At 41.7% G+C, this 18,574-nt stretch overlaps 3 protein-coding genes across 10 annotated transcripts in view; 2 read left to right on the top strand and 1 right to left on the bottom strand.

Moving 5' to 3' along the window:
• Positions 1-165: 165 nt before the first annotated feature.
• LOC116065776 lies at positions 166-5,038 on the top strand. Its single transcript, XM_031321415.2, has 8 exons — positions 166-1,155; positions 1,909-2,455; positions 2,582-2,906; positions 3,023-3,128; positions 3,244-3,482; positions 3,587-3,745; positions 3,845-4,013; positions 4,217-5,038. Exons 1-7 carry the CDS (start codon positions 1,081-1,083, stop codon positions 3,966-3,968), a joined length of 1,575 nt encoding a protein of 524 aa, XP_031177275.1. The 5' UTR covers positions 166-1,080; the 3' UTR covers positions 3,969-4,013; positions 4,217-5,038.
• A 1,593-nt stretch (positions 5,039-6,631) lies between these two features.
• adprs (ADP-ribosylserine hydrolase) lies at positions 6,632-12,778 on the bottom strand. Of its 2 annotated transcripts, none has more exons than XM_031321420.2 (6): positions 12,580-12,778; positions 9,974-10,070; positions 9,652-9,859; positions 8,219-8,406; positions 7,925-8,025; positions 6,632-7,271 (listed from the first exon to the last, which is right to left on the bottom strand). In XM_031321420.2, the coding sequence occupies exons 2-6, from the start codon at positions 10,039-10,041 to the stop codon at positions 6,880-6,882; spliced, it is 957 nt and encodes a 318-aa protein (XP_031177280.1). In that variant the 5' UTR covers positions 10,042-10,070; positions 12,580-12,778; the 3' UTR covers positions 6,632-6,879. The 2 variants fall into 2 exon arrangements, with proteins under 2 accessions (XP_031177280.1, XP_035850812.1); XM_035994919.1 differs by lacking the exon at positions 12,580-12,778 and adding an exon at positions 10,638-11,870.
• LOC116065780 (zinc finger MYM-type protein 4-like) overlaps positions 12,311-18,574 on the top strand; it is a 31,297-nt gene continuing 25,033 nt past the window's right edge. For 4 of the 7 annotated variants that reach the window (XM_035994913.1, XM_035994917.1, XM_035994915.1 and 1 more), the window contains exons 1-4: positions 12,311-12,552; positions 14,870-15,473; positions 17,621-17,673; positions 17,764-17,913. In XM_035994913.1, coding sequence (XP_035850806.1) covers positions 12,511-12,552; positions 14,870-15,473; positions 17,621-17,673; positions 17,764-17,913 — 849 coding nt within the window. In that variant the 5' untranslated portion in view covers positions 12,311-12,510. Of the gene's footprint in view, positions 12,553-12,660; positions 12,908-14,869; positions 15,474-17,620; positions 17,674-17,763; positions 17,914-18,574 lie in introns of those variants that run through there. The other 3 variants (XM_035994916.1, XM_035994914.1, XM_035994918.1) reach the window with 3 other exon arrangements.

Here is an 18,574-nt window from a genome sequence, read left to right as displayed (position 1 = left end):
TTCTCTACTGCAAATAACTAAGACCATCCCAGAATGGTCTGATGTCAAAGAAGCCCAAATATTTGATTTAATTAGAGTTCTGTTTTCTAAAGATAACTCATACAACAACACATTGAACCTGAACCGACTATGGTAGAGGTTAAGGAAACAGAGTCGGGACCCCCCAGAATAATGAGGTTGGTGTTCGCGACCCCCCCACGCCCACCCCTCTCGACGACAAGAAAAAGAGCTGCAAACCGGTGTAAACAGCTGTTTCTACGCGCCTCCCCCTGCTGATTTTGAGTGATTATTGTGAATGCTCTGATTAATACATGTAAACAAATAATGCTTTGCTTTAATGACAGTTTACTTTTAGCAGCTAGCTAGCCACCTAGCCTTGTCCAGTGTGCTCCAGACTCTGTGGATTTTTGATGCGTTTGTGACTTTTTCTCTCCACCTGACCTGCCGGAACAGCACCCTTTCTGTGTTCCAGGACAGATTTACAAATTAAGCTCTGAATATAAGACATGAAATCTACCAGACTTCACACATTAATGTAGAAACCATTCATCAAGTCTAAAATATGTCATTTCTTTATTTCTTCCCAACCATCTGGCGACCCCCAGAAATGATCTTGCGACCCCCCTTGGGGATCCAAACCCCCAGGTTGAGAACCGCTGACCTAGCGCACCTATGCCTAAAAAGGACCATGACAAAAGCAATACGAAAATTTGAAATGTGGTGATAAAAATTGGAAATGTTGGAAAATTGAGAATTTTGATAGATAAATGATTAAATGTGTGCCAAGAGTAAAAAAAAGAAATGTCATGATTGTCAAGTTTGGGTCCTTTTGGATCACCAACAATGCTTTGATATCATTTAATAAAAATGAAAATAAAAGAATTCTATAAAATACCTCATTTGCATATGGATTCCATCAGAATATTCCACGGTTCTACAGTGACATCACTTAAAAGAACATGTTCATGTATAAAGGGGGGAATCCAGTTCCAGTCAGACACACACTGATCCTACTGAGAGAAACTACTACATGTTGGTTCTGCCATTTTTGTGAATTTAGTTAGCATTTTTCAGATAGTCATGGCTATTTGCGAGACATTAAAGGTCTTCCTGCAACGGTGTAAGACGAATATGAACTTCAAGGAAGACAGTGATGTAAGTAACCTTTTTCTGAGGGAAGATAGATAGTTGGATAGATAAGTACAGTTTTTTTTAATCAATAACCTTCATTGGTCAAAACTAATTTCTAATTTATAGTACACCAACTGCAAAATACTTATATATCTGCAGCACATTGTTCAAATGCTAACACACTGTTTTCAAACACATTCAAAACACATTGACGGCAAATGTGCATTTCTGTAGTAACCGTATTGAAATAAACTTAGCACAAAAAGTAAGGAAATTTGTGTTTGGTAGATTATTTCTCTGTGGTAACAATGCTTTTTGGCAATAAATCTTATACCGTTGGAAAGCCTGTTTAGTTCCCTTTCAAATGGTGCCCCATTTGTAAGGAACATGCATTTGTGGGATGAGCAGCAGCGCTGAGTATGTGGGTTGCGCCCATGAAAAATTTGTCAAATCTTCTCTGCCAATGCCAAACAGCTTATTGTGCCATTGACTCGTTTGGTGTTTGGTGGATTGGATGATTGAAGTTTGAAGAAACAAGACATATTGGCAATTGAGGAATTTATTTATTTCACAAACAGGAGCCTCAGTAGCGTGTGGAAGAACCATACACAGCCACAACAGCCTGGCACCTCCACTAAAGCCACTTTTTTAGCTTTAGTATTCACTGATGTTTGTTAGCAATCCGAAATAGCATACCCATTTTTAAACTAATCAAATCATCAAAGTCCAAAAAAATAAGAACACAAATAACAACGAACAATATGTTTTTTTTTACAGACACTAGAGAGCCACGAAAAAGAAAGTGGCTCCAGCAGTCAGTCCAGGATCCTTGACATTGAGAGAGCTGAAAAGGCTGAGTTGGCTGCACTCATTCAACGTACAGAGAGGCTGTGTGCTTCCCAGAAAGCCAGCAGTGATGCTGTTCTGGAGAGAATGGGACTCTCCATCCAGCAGGACACCCTCCACTCACCTCAGCCACCAGCTTCTCCCAGAAGGAGCCCTAAATGCTCTCTTCCAGGGAGAAGGATCAGGCCCATCGTAGAGGAGGACAAAAGGAGTCGGATGGCCACGACTAACCAGACGTTGTTAGAAGAGGACCCTTTCTTTGAGAAGAAGCTGCGTTTGGGCTCTCAGATAGCGATACTTGCCTGTAAGATTGCCAAGCTGAGAGCTGCAAACAGGAGCCCAAGCCCAGACTCTACCCACAGCTCTGTGGACTCACACACTCCCACTGAGCTAAGGGCTATTTCACACATCCGCTCTTTCACCCCTAATCCTCCTCCTCCTCCGTCTCGTATCCCAGTGATGAAACTTGGTGGAGCAGGTATGTTAATACTGTTGAGTGATGACTTCCTTTTTGGGAACTTGAATGGAAATAATGTAAAGATTGTGATTACAGTAAACATGGACATTTGAGTAATCATGATTATTTTGCTGTCAATTTGAACAGGCAAGAAGGCAGCTAATAGATGCAAGCTCCAGTCAGCAAAAAATACATTTGAGGAAGTTGGGGAGACCTTTGAGACGTTCCAGCTCGACCACCGTCCTTCACGGGTTAGGGTTAGTGAACAACCAGCAGCCCCCAGTAGGACCCTGGCGGTGGCAGCCAAGGTTCCAGCACCGCCATCCAAAGCTGCCCCGCCCAACAGAAAAGGACCTCGCCGTGGGACAAAACTCCACCCAAAGGCTGTTGCAGCTCAGGAAGACCTCCAGCCTTTCGTCAACCCTGCAGAGAGCCTGTCCCTCTCCTTCACACAGCTGACCTCAGATGACTGGTAGGACATCAACATTACAGAAGTTTACAGATAGATTTGAAAGAAAATAACCAGCAGGGTCACAACAGGCGGTTGTTCCTAAAGCTATGATTAACATAGTTGTCATCTAAACACAGGGAGAAGAAACTGGATGGACTGAAGACTGTTCGAGCTCTGGTACAACACCATCCGGCATTACTGAAGACCAAACTGCATGAAGTCTGCCTGGTCCTCACAGAAGGGGTATTGTAGACATGTTCCTCTTTGTTTCTCTGTTGCATGCAGTTCTCAGTTGCCTTCTTGTTCATCTACCTGTACTGTTTATGCAGAAGTATTGACTGATGTTCTTGTTTACTAGGTGAATAATTTGCGCTCTGCTGTGGCCTGTGCTGCAATGGCCACCATAGCAAAGGTCCATGTTCACCTGGGGAGGGCCATGGACCCTGAGGCAAAGTGGACAGGCCGCGTCCTGCTGCTGAAGTTGGCACAGACAAACAACGTCTTTATTAAAGAGCAGGCTAACCTTGCCCTGGATGCGCTGGTGGAGGGCTGCAGCCCTGGTAGAATATTGAACGTTCTCCTCGACACAGGGCTGAGGTAAGAGAAGTGGATTTCATCAGAATTTAGTAGGACCTGTATCAGCAGCATTTGAAGTAAAGGAAATAAAACCTAGTCAACATTCTCCTGTTGTCCTTCTTCAGGCACCGTTGTGCTGCAGTGAGAGGGAGCACAGCACAGCACCTCCACCAACTGGCGGACATCATTGGAGAGAATCACATCTTGACAGCAGGGAAGATCTTCGCTCAGCATTTCCTTGCTGCTGTCAGTAAGATGGCGGTGGATGCTGCACCAGATGTCAGGTGGGTTATCAAGTCTTGCATGGTCTTATGGTTTATGTTTCCTGGGCTTTGTGCTGCCTGTACACTAAATTGCTAAATGAGAAATGTATTTCTGCACAGGCACCATGGACAGATGATGCTCCAGGGACTTGCCCACCAGAAGGAGTTCATGGTTATGTGGGAAAGGATAATCCCAGCAAAAGACAGAAGTCCCTTACAGAAGATCTTGAAGAAGATTAGGTAGTAGAAGCTGAGGCGACGGCGAGACTGGAGGACATCTGGACAACATCAACTTTTTTTTAAGATTATTTTTTTGGGCATTTTTAGGCCTTTATTGACAGGACAGCTGAAGAAATGAAAAGGGTGGGGGGGGGAGGGGGGGATGACATGCAGCAAAGGGCCTCAGGTCGGTGTCGAACCCGGGCCCGCTGCATCGAGGAGTAAACCTCTATATATGGGCGCCCGCTCTACCAACTGAGCTATCCCGGCGCCCAGGACAGCATGAACTTTAGGCTGGCATGGAGGTGCAGGGGTTAGCTCTGTTACCTCACATGTAGAAGGTTTTGAGTAAGAACCTGGCAACCAGCTGGTCCTTTCTGTGTGGAGTTTGCATGTTCTCCCCGTGCCAGTGTGGGTTTCTTCCGGGTGCTCCGGTTTCCTCCCACAGTCCCACATTTGCAGATTAGGTTAATTGGACACTCTAAATCAGAGGTGCTTAATCTTTTTTTCAGCCAAGGACAAATCAAGAGAAAAGGGCTAAATTGAAGTGCCTTTCAGATCATATTTGATGTCCTCAGAATTACTGGCAGCCAAGAGCTGCCAATTTTTTTGAAAGTTAAAAAGGACTGAAAATATAGCAAAAATAAATCAGCCTATACATGAAAACACAATCATCATCAATGTTGTGTTTTAATTAATTTACACAACATTGATGATGATAGGCTTACTATAGGTAAGGTAGCCACCATGGTAGCCATCCACAAATACAGTTAAGCTTAAGGATTCACTTTGCCTTCCACATGTATGTTAACATTATACGTGATGTATAAATAACATATGAATATCCATCCAACCATCTCCATACATCCAGCCACGTTTAATATGCAACTCAATTGTATACAATATATGTAGTAGGGTGTCCCTGCTCCATCTCTCTTTCAGCTAAGAGGTCCTTGGCCTAAAGAAACATTGACGACCCCTGGTCTATGGTATATTTTACGGTATTGTTGATTTTATCCTTTTGTATTGTATTTGTATTTTATTCTATGTTAATCTGAGAATGTTTTTTTGTTGGTTATGTCGTGAAGCAACAGATTGTAGCACTATGTCCAAGACAAATTTCCCCTTGGGGACAATGAAGTGCATTCTATTCTATTCTATTCTATATGCGCCTTTCTGTGATAGACTGGCAACTTTTCCAGAATGTACCCTAGACAAGTCCTCAGTCTGTCACAGGGCTTAAAGTTAACTGGGATAAGCCAACAGTAATAATAATAATACTATATATTCAATACCAATTAAAATATTAAAAAAAAAAAAAAAAAATGTTTCTGTTCTGTATTTGTTTTTAATTGTACTTTCTGCTCTTAACTGTCTTGATTGGTGTTTAACATACTGCACATTCAACAGCAGTCAGTTTTCTTTTGAGGGGAAGCAGGGGGGGTTGCTTTACTTGTTTTTACATTCTTACTGTCTTTCACTTAAAATGATCTCAGAAGATCGTTCTGAGCATCTGTGCTGATAGAATATAATGGAATGCTCTGTTCACAATGGGGAAAAGGGCAGGAGAGGGAAGAGACAAAAGGCGAAGCATGGCTGAGATGCTGACAGATGCAAGTATATTTTTTTATAGCAACACACAAACACTTGGGTCTTATTTGTTTTTGCAGTTTGTCAAAAAATGTCTTCAGATCAGGTCTAGAATAAACTACTTACTAACTTAACAATTTGATGTGGGATTCATACCCAGGTTTAGTTTTGCTGTTTGTGACTCAGGAACCTGTTGCTTTAGTTTTTTGAATTTGTTGAATTTGAACATTCTCCTCATACATGTCATGTCATCATACGACAAAATTGGAAAACTGGACCAAAAACCAAAGACTAGACCAAAAACTGGGCCAAGAACAGCACTCCAGCTTGCTGTGTCTTGCTCATTTGCAGTTTCTAATGTGTCCACCTTTTAATAACACTTCTATTTAGTTTTTAGAAAAGCACAGCACTAAAATCAGACCTACTCACAGAGAACAGGGGCTCTTTGGCCAGAACATTAAGGGCCTCTCAGTACTCCAAGTATCCTACATAGTTTTCAAAATCACTTTGATATAAAAAAATATATCAACCTTTAAATTGTCTGTACTGTTATTGTATGTCTCTATTGCATTTCTAGAAAGGAAGACTAGAGGCACCCGTGTGTGCTTCTACTGGGGATCCTTAAACAATAAACCTCAGCTGTTCTTTGTGTTTAGTGCTAAATAGTTAATGTTAGCATGCTAACACACAAAACTAAGAAGGTGAACAAGGCAAACTTGCATGTTAGCGAGTTGACAGTAGCATTTAGCTCAGTGCACTGCTGTGACTATGACTGTAGACTTGTGGTTTTTAGTAATAAGACATCTCGATGGAGCGGACCTTCCTGAAACAAATGTGCATTCTAAATCTTAAATGCAAAATAAACACTCATACAGATTATGTGAATTTAAAAAAAAAAAGTTTATTAAATAATTGTTATCCACCAAAAGGATAAAACAAGACATGGCCAAATCATAGTGCAACTTTCACATGACAAAAGATTGTTCAACACAAAACAGGAGAGAGCAGGGAAGGGAGGAGGTGTGTGTGTGTGCGTACTATGACTTTCTGTATGATGTTATCATACAGTCAATGTAGTCTGTCTGGTGACCCTTGATGTTTCTTACTTGATCAGCTTCACTATTCTGTAACCTAACAAATGTAGCTTTTTTTAATTTTTTGGCAAGCTTAGGGTCTCAGAAAATAATGAGCTGTTGTGATCAATAATATAATGTGTCAATGTTGAGATATCCTGCCCTTATTCACAGGTTCTCAGTTAACCAACACAGTCCCAAAAAAGTTATTACCAAGTGTTAGTTTGTCATTTGTGTGTTTAAGAGTCCTTTTGTCAAACTCCAGTTGACGAATCACTCAGCTCCAGTTTTCTTCTCTGTGCCGTTAGAAGCGTTTGACTGGCTTTCAGATGCGTCTTCGCCGCTCTGCTCTCCCGTCCCACCCCCGCCTCCCTGTGATGACTGGTGGTACAGCATGTGAAGTCGCTCTGCGTTCATGTCTGCATCCTCGGCTCCCTCGCAGCACTTTATCCATGACTGAGGAATAGCCTCGATGCCATAGTGGGCCCCAGCGATGGCCCCTGCCATGCAGGCTATGGTGTCTGTGTCCCCTCCCAGGGCCAGGCTGTACGCTATAGTCCTCTCCACGCCGCCATAGTTCTCAGGAAGGCATTCTCGTGGCTGCAGGCAGTGGAGGACGCAGAATATGGCAGTGGGGACCGAGTGGAGTGCCGCAATGCCGTTACCTGGAAAGGAAAGACAGGAAGACAGTTTCACCCCTTATTAAAACAATCCATTTGCTTTGTCCAAATAAAACCTAAGTATAATATTGAATCAACAAGAGCAGCAAGAGGTAAATAACTAAATATTTTTTTCAGCTGCAAAATGGCCATTTTCAAGATCCCTAAGGAGGAAATGGAATTCCATCGTACTGTTCTTTGTTATAAGAGTTAGATGTAAGTGAAACAATCAGTCGGTTAATGAATTAGTCGACCAACGGAAAATAAATCTGCAACTATTTTAATTGTCCAATTATCGTTAAAGTGACTTCAAAGCACTAATTTGATGGTTCTGGCTTCTCAAATGGGAAAATGTAATGTTTTTCTTCATCTTCCGTGAGAGTAGTCGGAATATATTGTGGTGGTTCGAACAAAACAAGCAATCTGAATAAGTCAACTTGGGCTTTGAAAAACTGCGACAGGCATTTTCCATTATTTTCAGACAGACAAATCGAGAAGAGAATTGGCAGATTATTCAATGATAAAAAAAAAATGCCATTGCTTGCGGCCCTAGATAATAAAAAGGAAAATAGAATACAGTACGTATAAAAATATAGGTGTTGGAAATGGATGCCCTCAATGAACAGTCAAGATAAAGTCAGAGATAAACAGATACTCACCCAGTTCAGAAATGACCTCCTCGATGCTGACCTTGCTCCTGTCCATCAGGTCTCTAACTCTGTGGAGGCGCTCACAGAATGGCTTCTCTGCTTCTTTTAGGCTGGACAGAAACACCATGTTAAAGGAAGATTGATACTAAAAAAAAATAGCACTCCCAATACAACCTGATTCTATTCCTTTTTGTTTTTCCATCTTTATAAATTCTTCCGTGTTTCCTGCCAATGAACCCCAAACATCAGATTACATCTCTGACCTCCTAGAGCAGTAGCGTCATTTATTCATGTAGGACTTACATTCTGGCATCATTGCGTGTAGCTTCGTTGCCCTCCACTTCCTCCATCTCTGTAATTAGCCTGCTGATGAACTGCTGGGGCAGGTCTAGTGCCCCCTGCAGGGAGAGATGCACAGCTAACGCCTGCAGCACTGCCCCATTGTAACCCAGAGAACAGGAGTGGGTCAGCATGGCACCCAGGTGGGCGAACTGGAGACAAAAAGAAAGAAAGCAATCAAACCAACTCTGCATAAACAAGTCAGTGGATCTCACAATGCAAGCCTGTGTGTTTTATTGTCAGTCATAAGTAAGACAAAGTACACAGAAAGGGAAGGTTTTTTAGCAAAATAAACATTAACATTATTTTGTGCTGTGTTATGTATAAATGAAGATTTTATAAATACACCGTATCGACTGTGTTTTAAGACACTTGTCTGGTTGTTAGCTGATCACAGACGAACCACGTTATGGTTAGCTAACCACAGTGTCATATGTCAGTGTCAGCATATTCAAGGTGCTGTAGGTAGGATTGTGAAGATCCAGGTTTTAGCCAAAAAATGTGAACATCGACAAGTTCTCAGTCCCTCCCCCCCTTTCTGCTAAAACCCAAAACTGTCTCATAAGCCCCTCCCCCCACATGGGAGAATGAATGTGTGTGCATGAGCAGTGATTGACACGCAGTTGGACACCCCCCTCTGGACCTGATTGGTGCATCTGAACAGGGAGCTGTGGATTTTTGCAAATCACACTACAGGCTGTAGGTGGTGCCAGAGGAGCCAGATTTTATTTTTTAATTACCTGCTTCATGTAGTTCTACTGGAACATTGGGTCAGTTTCAGCAAATATGACAGAAAGTTAGTTTTATAAGTCTTACCTACTGCACCTTTAACACTGGCTGAATACATTTGTTTGAATTCAATGAGCTGCTTCTTTTGAAGTTATATCTCAAAGTGTTTTATAGCAGAGATTAAGGCTTAAGAAAAGACCATTTCCTGCTGACTCAGGTCACATAACTTGAACGCAAATCTGACTCCCATCACTAATTTATTTGAGACTGGATTTATGAAGACCATCGATTTGAGTCTACACTTGATTTGGGTCCTAGTGATCGGAGACTTGACTTGGCATGAAAGTTACTATCAATTTAAAGTATTTTTGTGCAAGTGTAAAGTATTTTGATTTAAATACATGAAAACTGGTACTGAGCTTAGTAAATGTTTCTCACTTGGGCCAAAGTTTTTCATTTTTAGACTCAAGACTTTACTTAAGGTGTGTGTCAAATGGAAAATTAGGACAGTTTACTTGGTCACACAAAAAGATTAAATTTCAAATGAAAATAAAGCACAAACATGCTACAGAATTACTAAAGTGTTAGACAATTCATAGAAATTACATAGCTTCAACATGCATGTCACCAAAGATGTGGTTTTTGCCCAAAGGATGTCCACTGCTCACCCTTTTAACATCAACTGGATCGGGGAAAGCCAGTGCGAAGGGGGCCGCCCTCATGGCTCCCCCATTCCCGAAGGAGCCTCGACCATTAAACTGGTCCCTGGCCGGCTGGTACACATCACTGAGCTGAGGGGAGGACAGCTTCTTCAACACCTGGATCACTCCAGAACCATAACCACGACCTGGGGACGCACTGTACTCCTTAGCAAACCTAGAGGGGTGAGACACCAGCGCTTCTATTTGTGTTTTGTGTGTAAGTGCATCCCTCAATTCAAACTCTGCAAACAAAAATATAAGTGTCAGCAGCTAGTGTGCACTGGTATACCTGCGACCCATGTCTTGCTCATCAAAGCCGGCACGGGTGAGTAGAGACTGGACCACACAACGTGCCATTGCCGTGTCATCGCTGTACTCAAGGATACCTACCACACACAGACAGACATATTAACACTGCATGATGGCGCACAAAAACAACGTGCATGACATATAGGCCTATCAACATCACTAGAATGTCAGAACTGTCTACAAATTGAAGAAATCAATTAATTTTCTGTTGACTTGTCAATTAAAGCGTGTTGGCCAAATGTCCTCTAATGTCAATAGAAGTTTGGTTTTCTCATACTTTAGGTTTGTGGACATCATTCTAAGTACTCATTTCTGCCATTTCCTATTATTTTGACGTTTAGCTGTAAATTATGGTAGAATAAATAGATGTGAGGTACTCAGAATGAAACCCCCTATGTAACGCTTTATTGCCCCCAGTTTAATATGGCAGCCTAGCCTAGTAAAGCATCTACAGCCCTGGTGAATAAGTGATGTCAGAGCTGGACTCTTCTGCAGGACAGGTTGGCATGGGTTTAGAGTAGCCTACAGTACGTTGGGAGTTTAGCCAATAGCCACGTATCTCTCGCACTTCTATCAGTGCCACCCTGTAATATGGTATTTCATATTCCCCGGACTGGTGTATGAAATCTCATCCTTTCTCTAACCATTCCCTTTGGTCTCGTCGTACAGGCTGCTCAGATGCTGCAGCACACTCTCCATGGGAACCTCCTCCGCTCCTTCAAACTCTCCGCCGACACAATCTCCCAGCACAGCCGCGACCAGCGCTCCCCTAAACCGGGACAAAGACGCCGGGCCCCCCGCTGCCACCGCTCTCACTGCCGTCATTGCCATTCATCCGCCGGTGAAGAGACTTCAACCTACACCGAGAAAACACTCCGAGACAGGGAAAGGATACAGCACAAGCGACGACAACAACAACAACAATGTCGACTCTCTCTACTGCTTCCCGAAAAGCCTGTTTGACCCCGATGGGAGGTTCGGGTCGGCGCACATAGAAATACACTTACATAGAGTGGGCTTTCATTAAAAGACAAGCTGCAGTCTGCTGTGTTTTTTTATATTTCTATACAAGGATATGCATTAAGATACCGCAGTTCATACAATAAATGCGACCAAATTTACGAAGAAAAGGTACTTTTCTGTGCCTTGTTGTTAGGGTTTTAAATTTGACCACAGTAGATGTGTTGTGTGTCCACTTTCTTTTAGCTATTTTTACCACAGAGCTCTCTTTTCTCATGACCGCCGTACGCTAAAGTTTGCGCTGATACTCTCATTTTTACGGTAGAGCCATACATCTGTTAAGACCGCCCTCTGCTGGATAGGGGTTCTGGCCCTGACAGAATGAGACCTGTATGTTTCTCATAAATGGATCCAAAATGTAGAATAGTGAAACCGAGGACAAATTACAGGATCAGTGTCTTGGTCTGGTCTTATTCTTGTGCTTTATGCGATTTGTCCAAAATAGTGCACTAATAGTCTGACCACGAGGTGGTAGATGGCTGACTGGTCAAGAATGGATTATTGAATGTAAAGTCCTTTTCACTTTCATTTATAATAGACATCTAAAAAATCACAATGAATAACCAGGTTACACCTACCCTCAAATGAAAGTAATTCGGTCTATGCATATGAGGGTTATGACGTTTAAAATGAACACCAAATTTCTACTGCTGTCTTTATTTTAAAGACATAGATCCAGTACTAAGATTAAATCATTTTTTTCACGATTATATTATCCAAAGCTATAGAAATTATTTTCAAATTAATCAATAATATTCCTTCTAGACAATGCCTTACATTACAATTAAGTTAAGTAAATGTAAAGTAATGTATTATCCTTTCATTGAAACTACAGAACATATTTTCTTTTCCTGTCACCCCCAAAGGGCCAAACTATATTGGAAAGAAATAGAAGAATGGTTTAGACACAACCATTTATCTGGTTAAGAAAGAGAAACTAGAAAATCTGATGATTAATACAATTCTTAGAATGGCAAAACAACTATTAATTTATGAAACCCCCAACCATTTTTATTGCTTTATGTAATGAATTGTGCCTATATTGTAAATCCCTGAAATCTATGAGTTTAAAATCCTCAAAGAACTGCTAAGAGGTGTAAGATTGTACCAATTATAATAGTTTAAATTCACAAACCTTTAATTTAAATTGAAGACCATGTATATGTATGTATTATACTGTATAAATGTTATTGTTTACAAATGCACTTTCATTTGTTATTGTTTTATTTTAGATATGTATTATTTTACTACTCAGAGACATTTGAATATTGTGCTTTGTTGTTTGTCAAAAAGGTCATTCAAAGCTGAAAAGATTGCCGTATTGACCCGAATATAGCTCGCTGTATTTTTCTGGGGATGGCATTTGAAAAAACGGGGTTAGGCAAAGGGTTGGTGTGAAGACTAGAAAAGTAAATGTCATTACGCATTTACAACAGCAACCACGATAGTACAACACAATTATCTGGAGCGAGATACCATCCCTGACAACTACCTACAATGTCAGGAGTAGAAGACGGAGAAAAGCCACCCAAAATTACGGTAAAGCTATAACGTTATCTTTCCCACCAAAGTGTTGTCTTCGTCGTCGTCTTAGTGGACGGTTTAACGTTATATGTAACGTTGTTTCTTCTCTTCAGAAAGTAAATCCAAAACATTATCTAGCTAGATGGTTGCCTTGTTCTTACAGTTACACCCTGTCTTGGCGTTAGCCGACTAAGTTGCCCTTGTTTCTTAATTTAGTTTACAGCTGCATCCTTTTTGTTAGTAGCGTTAGCTGCTAGCATAGCTACATAACCCATAACCCCCAGAAGTGGGTGGATGTTTGGGAGCGCGGTGTCTGCAGCATAATTAAAACATGGCGGAATCGGAGGAATTTAGACTTAAACGATTAAAGGTAAGAAATGCAAATCTATAATATAATTATAGCGACACTCAGACGGCAAGCTGAATTGATCAGTTGCTGTACCTACATAATAAGACATTGCTAGTTATTGTGGGCTAACTTCCGGTCGAGATGTGCACATTGAAGCTAACGTTAGCAAGCTAGCTTACAACCCTGTGGCTTGCTGCACTGATGCATGCCGCCACGCTAAGTTCCCTAATAGCCTGACAATTTGATAAACTGCAAACGGACATATTACAGAGAATATGATGCAGGTCTTTTTGTGAACCCCAAGAGCCTTTATTATTCCAGCACTACAGCTGTATGGTGCTGTTGACTGCTGGTTCCATAAAGCCCTTGCATCGCAGAGGGCTGCAGTGAACAATACAAAAGTGGAGATTTTGATATACGTGTTGGCCAGCGAGTCACCAATGTTATTTTTTACTTGAGGACACCGACAACTACTAAAATGTCTTACTGGATTGTTTGGTGTGTGTGTGTGTAAGTTTACATTATGCCAGGACACGATGAATGGCCGAATTTTAAATGGAGTTTGGTGGGACGCCCCCCTCCATACCACTAATCGGACAACATGAGGCCTGTAGCCATCTATATAATAACAAGACATTAATGACAGAGGCTCGTATAGCCAGTTTCCTAAAACATGGACACGGGGAGGTTAAAATCAGTGAGTGTAGGGTGTTCTTTGATGAGATTGTAGGGTTTCTTATGCTACCCCGAACAGTAAGATATAAACTCATTATATCGGTAGGATTTGAAAAAAAAAAAATATATATAGAAAGACACAAATGTGTTTTCCTATTTCACCAAAGTCAAAGACACTATCTACTGACAGTAGATTTTGGTGATGGTTGTGCTTGGTACTGTCACTGTTGTGTTATTACTGTGTAAAGTGACGGGTTTACTGCTGGAGGCAGACTGTGTGTTAGTATGGAATACATCACAGCTTAAAAATCCAGTTGTGATGTACAAGTGGCCCTCCCTTTGTACACTATCACATTGTTGTCTGAGAAGATATTAGCTGGAGGTTGGTGGTGCATTTCAAAATCTGATGGTTCATTAAGTTAATAAGAAATGGAGACGGGATATGATATACACATACATACAACTGTTTGAATGGCTCAGTGAACGCTCTGACTTTTTTTATTCTTATTGAGAGAAACGGATGATTAAGGTGTACAGTTTGGTATACTAGACAAGCTTCTCAGGGTTTAAGGGTCAGTTACTTAGGGGTAGAACTGTGGACTGGATTCTACCTGGGATAATTGTAAATCTGAGTTGAAACACTGAATGCACAGGTGATCAGGTGTTATTCTTAAAATTATTTTGAGTAAACAATTTTGTGAAAATGTGCTTACAGGTTCAGTAGGTAACTTTTTTATAATTAAAAAAATATATGTTTTTGTCATATTTGCTGAAACTTTCACTACATCCTGATTCCTGACAGTAGTAGTTGAGACAGATAATCTGTTCCTCTGCTTCCCCCTAATGCTCCTTTAGCAATTGCGGGTTTCCACTGCTATTAGGAGCACCAGTAGGATGCAGATGAATGTGATTGTTTTCACAGATAATTTGATTCATATAGTACTGTCAGGATATGCTGACAGTTTGAGCAAATATGACAAATCGTTATTTTTTATTAAGGTTACCAACTGTAGCTTGAAGTTATGTCTATTTGGTATTAATAGTGTGGGTGAAATTTAGTTTCCTTTGACATTTTGAGGTTTTATTTTAGACTCAGAGAAATTCTTTAAGTGTATGTCTGAAATTTTTAAGTGTCTTTAGTGTATGCATGTCTGTGAAGCCAAATGAAAAATGACCATGCGAGTGGACCATAAACATCTCTTCTAGATTTGACAGTGAGGAATAGAAGATTAAAGTACATCATTCCTTGAGTGCCTTGAGATACATGAATTTGCCGCTTGAAATCCCTAACCCGTTTCTCCCCTACAGCATGAGGAGCGCCTGTCCAGAGTGTTTGACGAAGTAATGGGGCTTGGAGACTTTGCTGACTCCTCCAGGAGCTCTTTCATCTCTTCCCCAAGTGGAGGTCAGGACGAGACAAAGGGAGTAGACAAAACTTCAGGACAAGGGGAACACCAACCGGTAGAAGAAGAGGATAGCAGCAGCAGCAGACCAGAAGAAAAGATGGATGAGGGGATGGGAGAGTCATCTTTTCCTCGCATTTCCTCCCCATCTTCTGTCCGAAACTCCTCGTTTACCATGGGAACCAACGAAGGAGGGGGAGGAAGTGGAGGGGCAGCATTTGATGACGCACTGGATGGCCTTCCTTCATATGGGCCCGAAGAAGAAGACGAAGAAGAAGAAGAAGAAGAAGAAGATGAAGACTGGCACTTTGCCATGCAAATGGACACCCTGGAGGATGTTAATGTGGGCAAGACAAACCCAGAAAGAGACCAACCAGGAGTGGGGAACAACGTAACTCAAGACGAACCCTTTGCGCGTCAGCCCAGAGAGGAGCAAGAGAGGGAAGGGAGCAGTGGGTCTGCTAACACCTCCCACTCCTCCCAGGACCATACACCTGACAACAGCCGAGGTAAACCTGCACGCACATGAGAAATTAGACAGTTGTAAAAGACAAGAGTGATCATCAGAGCCATACTGCAAGTGTCTATCCAATGTGTTGTACTACTTCATAGGGCCCTGATCTGGCGGTGGAGCCACGATACCGATGTCCCGCCCATACACCCGCTTCACCAATCGCGAGTCAATCACCGCTGCCAATCATGACATTTCACGCTGTTTTTATAGCATCAAATAAATAATTTAAACCAAATGTATCCGAAGAAATGAACACATGAACATACGTCAGCAAAATCGAAACTACCTAAAATGACAGAAACCATCTTTGGGGAAAAAAATTATTTGAAGTGAATAATTTGGCCCGTGTCCCACCCACAAACATGGAGGGGGTGGGATTTATGACCTATACTGCAGCCGGCCACCAGGGGGCGATCAAGGTGTTTTGGCTTCACTTTTGGAGAGCTGTAAAGGCTTTCCATCTTTATATACAGCCAATGGTCGTGGCACACCAGGACCGTTGTTCTTTGGGCTTTTATTAAAGGGGCACACCACCAATTTTACACATCAGGTTCAGTTCATTTGTCACAGAGAGTACTATTCCGAAACAGTTGTATAATCTGCTCTAGGGCTCTGGAAGGAGCTTTCCGAGGTCTGAGAAAATAATCCTAATAATGTCCTAGCGATGTTTAGAGCTTTCAAAGAAATGGGCATTTACCAGGCAGGGAGGGTCTAACGAAAGACACTTGGGAGCTGCATTATGGAAAATGTAGGATCCAGTATTTCGATGGCTTGGCCTATTCTTGAGAATAAAGGACAGGATATCTTGGCCTCTGCTGCCCCAATTTTGACCTTCATCTCTCTTGTAAGTCTGTGTCCTTTTATAAAAGTGCAATACTAAATGGCTGTAGTGGTCCTTTAACCGACTGTGGCTAGTCATCTCATGTACAGTGGCAAGAAAAAGTATGTGAGCCTTTTGGAATTTCATAGTTTTCTGAAGAAATTTGTCATAAAATGTGATCTGATCTTCATCTAAGCCAAATATAATGTGTCTCAAATAGTAACACAAACAAATTCTGATCTCATTCAACATTCAAAATGGCAGTGGAAGAAGTAAGCGAACCCTCGCTGGTTGACCCCCCCCCCTTTGCAGCAATAATCTCAACCAGGCACTTCCTGTAGCTGTGGATCAGACCTGCACATTATTGAGGAGGAATTTTAGCCCATCCTCCCTATCAGACCTGCTTTATTGCTGCCATATTCTTTGGACATCTCATGTGTACGGCCCTTTTCAAGTCAATCCATAGCATCTCTATTGGGTTGAGGTCTGGACTCTGACTTGGACACTCCAAAATGCGGATTTTGTTTTTCTGAAGCTATTCTGTTGTGGACTTGCTCCGGTGTTTTGGGTCGTTGTCCTGTTGCATCACCCACCTTCTACACAGTTTCAGCTGACATACAGACATTCTCACATTATCCTGAAGAATTGTCTGATATACTTGGGAATTCATCTTCCCCTCAGTGAATCTAATGAAAGCTAAAATGGTAAATGGTAGCCTTGTTTGTTTAGTTTCTCTCTATTTTATCTTTTTATTAACTTGTATTACATGTCATTACACTTTTATCCGAAGTGACTTACAAATTGCTATATATGTCAGAGGTCGCACGCCTCTGGAGCAACTAGGGGTTAAGTGTCTTGCTCAGGGACACATTGGTTGATGTGTCGCAGTGGGAATCGAACCCAGGTCTCCCACACCAAAGGCATGTGTCATATCCACTGCGCCATCACCACCCCAACTAGTAGTGTTTGTAGTTTGTTTAAGTGCAACTTTTAACAAAAAGCACACAGTTCATTGAGATCAGCTGGGTGTGTCAGGGTTTGGTGTGTGTGCTGCCCCAATTTCAGTGCCCCTCCTTGGGCGGGATGGTACACATGCTTGGGAATTGGGCAGTTTTTAATTTATCAGAACAAAATGCGAGGTGAATGTGTGGGGGGGTAAAATGCTTGAAAAATAGTATTGAGTGTGCACTGGAATTGTTTGCGCCAGTGTGTTTTTATTGTCCATTATTTCCTGGCATTTATGGTGGTCTGGACGAGTTGTAAACTCCTGGGTGAAGTATGTACTGTCTTAATTAACGTTTTCTTTTCTACCTTTCTGTCAGATGGAGGCGTCCTGAACCAGACAGATGAGACAGAAGATAGCCAGCAGGGAGAGGTAGGGCTCTAGAAAGACTGTCAAGTAAATGCAATGAAAAATAAAACGTTGAACCTTCGTCAGATAATTATGAATACTCCATTATTTCAGAGGTCAGACGCAGCTCCAATGGCGGACAGTAATCCCCCAATGTCTCCTAGTATCAATATTAAAGATGAGCCCATTGATGAGGGCTACGACGCTGCTTTACTGCCTCAGAGCTCCATCAGACAAATCAAAGAGGAGCTGGAGCATCAGGAGGTAGGTGTGAGGAGAGAATGTTATCCGTATGCACCTGCTGTTTATGTTCAGTGCTAAGGGTAGAATTGTAATGGGATTTAACCAGAAAATAATGAAGGATTGGATTGAAGCTGTTGACAGCCCATACTGTGTGCTGTTTGTTAATAATAGTAGAATCAAGGTCCAAAATGATCACAAAAAAATCTATGTTGGGGAATAAAATACATGATCATTTATTTTATTCTTGCTGAAACAGGCCTACTTCAACACTCATTACTACAACACATACGTTGAATGACCATGTTTTGTTTTGCTTTGACTCTGAACACTGGTGGCAGCATTCAACGAATGACCATCAATAATTTAATCGCATTTCTTTGATTGATCCTCGCTGTCCACGGCACTACGGTTACGCTAACTTTATCTAGGTCCCTAACCAGCTCGATTACCAGTGGTACTGGTCGGTACCGCAGAGGAGAATATCCCACTAACTGCAAAAAAATGAGCTTGCAAGTATGTTGCTGCTGGCGGCACAATTTTGGAGTACATGGACCTAGCATTAAAAGAAAAAAGAAAAAGCACGGTGGAAGTACGGTTAAAAGAAAATTTACAGAGAAGTGATGCTTTACAGATCAGGGATGGAGAGAGATCCGCTTTTTTATGACAGCGACAGCAATACAAT

The sequence above is a fragment of the Sander lucioperca genome, chromosome 18 (genome assembly GCF_008315115.2).
Source record: "Sander lucioperca isolate FBNREF2018 chromosome 18, SLUC_FBN_1.2, whole genome shotgun sequence".
Classification (NCBI taxonomy): domain Eukaryota; kingdom Metazoa; phylum Chordata; class Actinopteri; order Perciformes; family Percidae; genus Sander; species Sander lucioperca.
The sequence above is the reverse complement of the archived record's forward strand: the minus strand, read 5'-3'. Positions and strand labels throughout refer to the sequence as shown.

Excerpts from the sequence above, each read along its gene's own strand:
- LOC116065776 (XM_031321415.2), top strand. The coding sequence starts at position 1,081 with ATGGCTATTTGCGAGACATTAAAGGTCTTCCTGCAACGGTGTAAGACG. Across the intron at positions 1,156-1,908 it reads ACTTCAAGGAAGACAGTGAT|ACACTAGAGAGCCACGAAAA; the intron begins GTAAGTAACCTT and ends TTTTTTTTACAG. Across the intron at positions 2,456-2,581 it reads GATGAAACTTGGTGGAGCAG|GCAAGAAGGCAGCTAATAGA; the intron begins GTATGTTAATAC and ends CAATTTGAACAG.
- adprs (XM_035994919.1), bottom strand. The coding sequence starts at position 10,824 with ATGGCAATGACGGCAGTGAGAGCGGTGGCAGCGGGGGGCCCGGCGTCT. Across the intron at positions 10,071-10,637 it reads CGACGAGACCAAAGGGAATG|GTATCCTTGAGTACAGCGAT; the intron begins GTTAGAGAAAGG and ends TGTGTGTGGTAG. Across the intron at positions 8,407-9,651 it reads ATCCAGTTGATGTTAAAAGG|TTCGCCCACCTGGGTGCCAT; the intron begins GTGAGCAGTGGA and ends TTTTGTCTCCAG.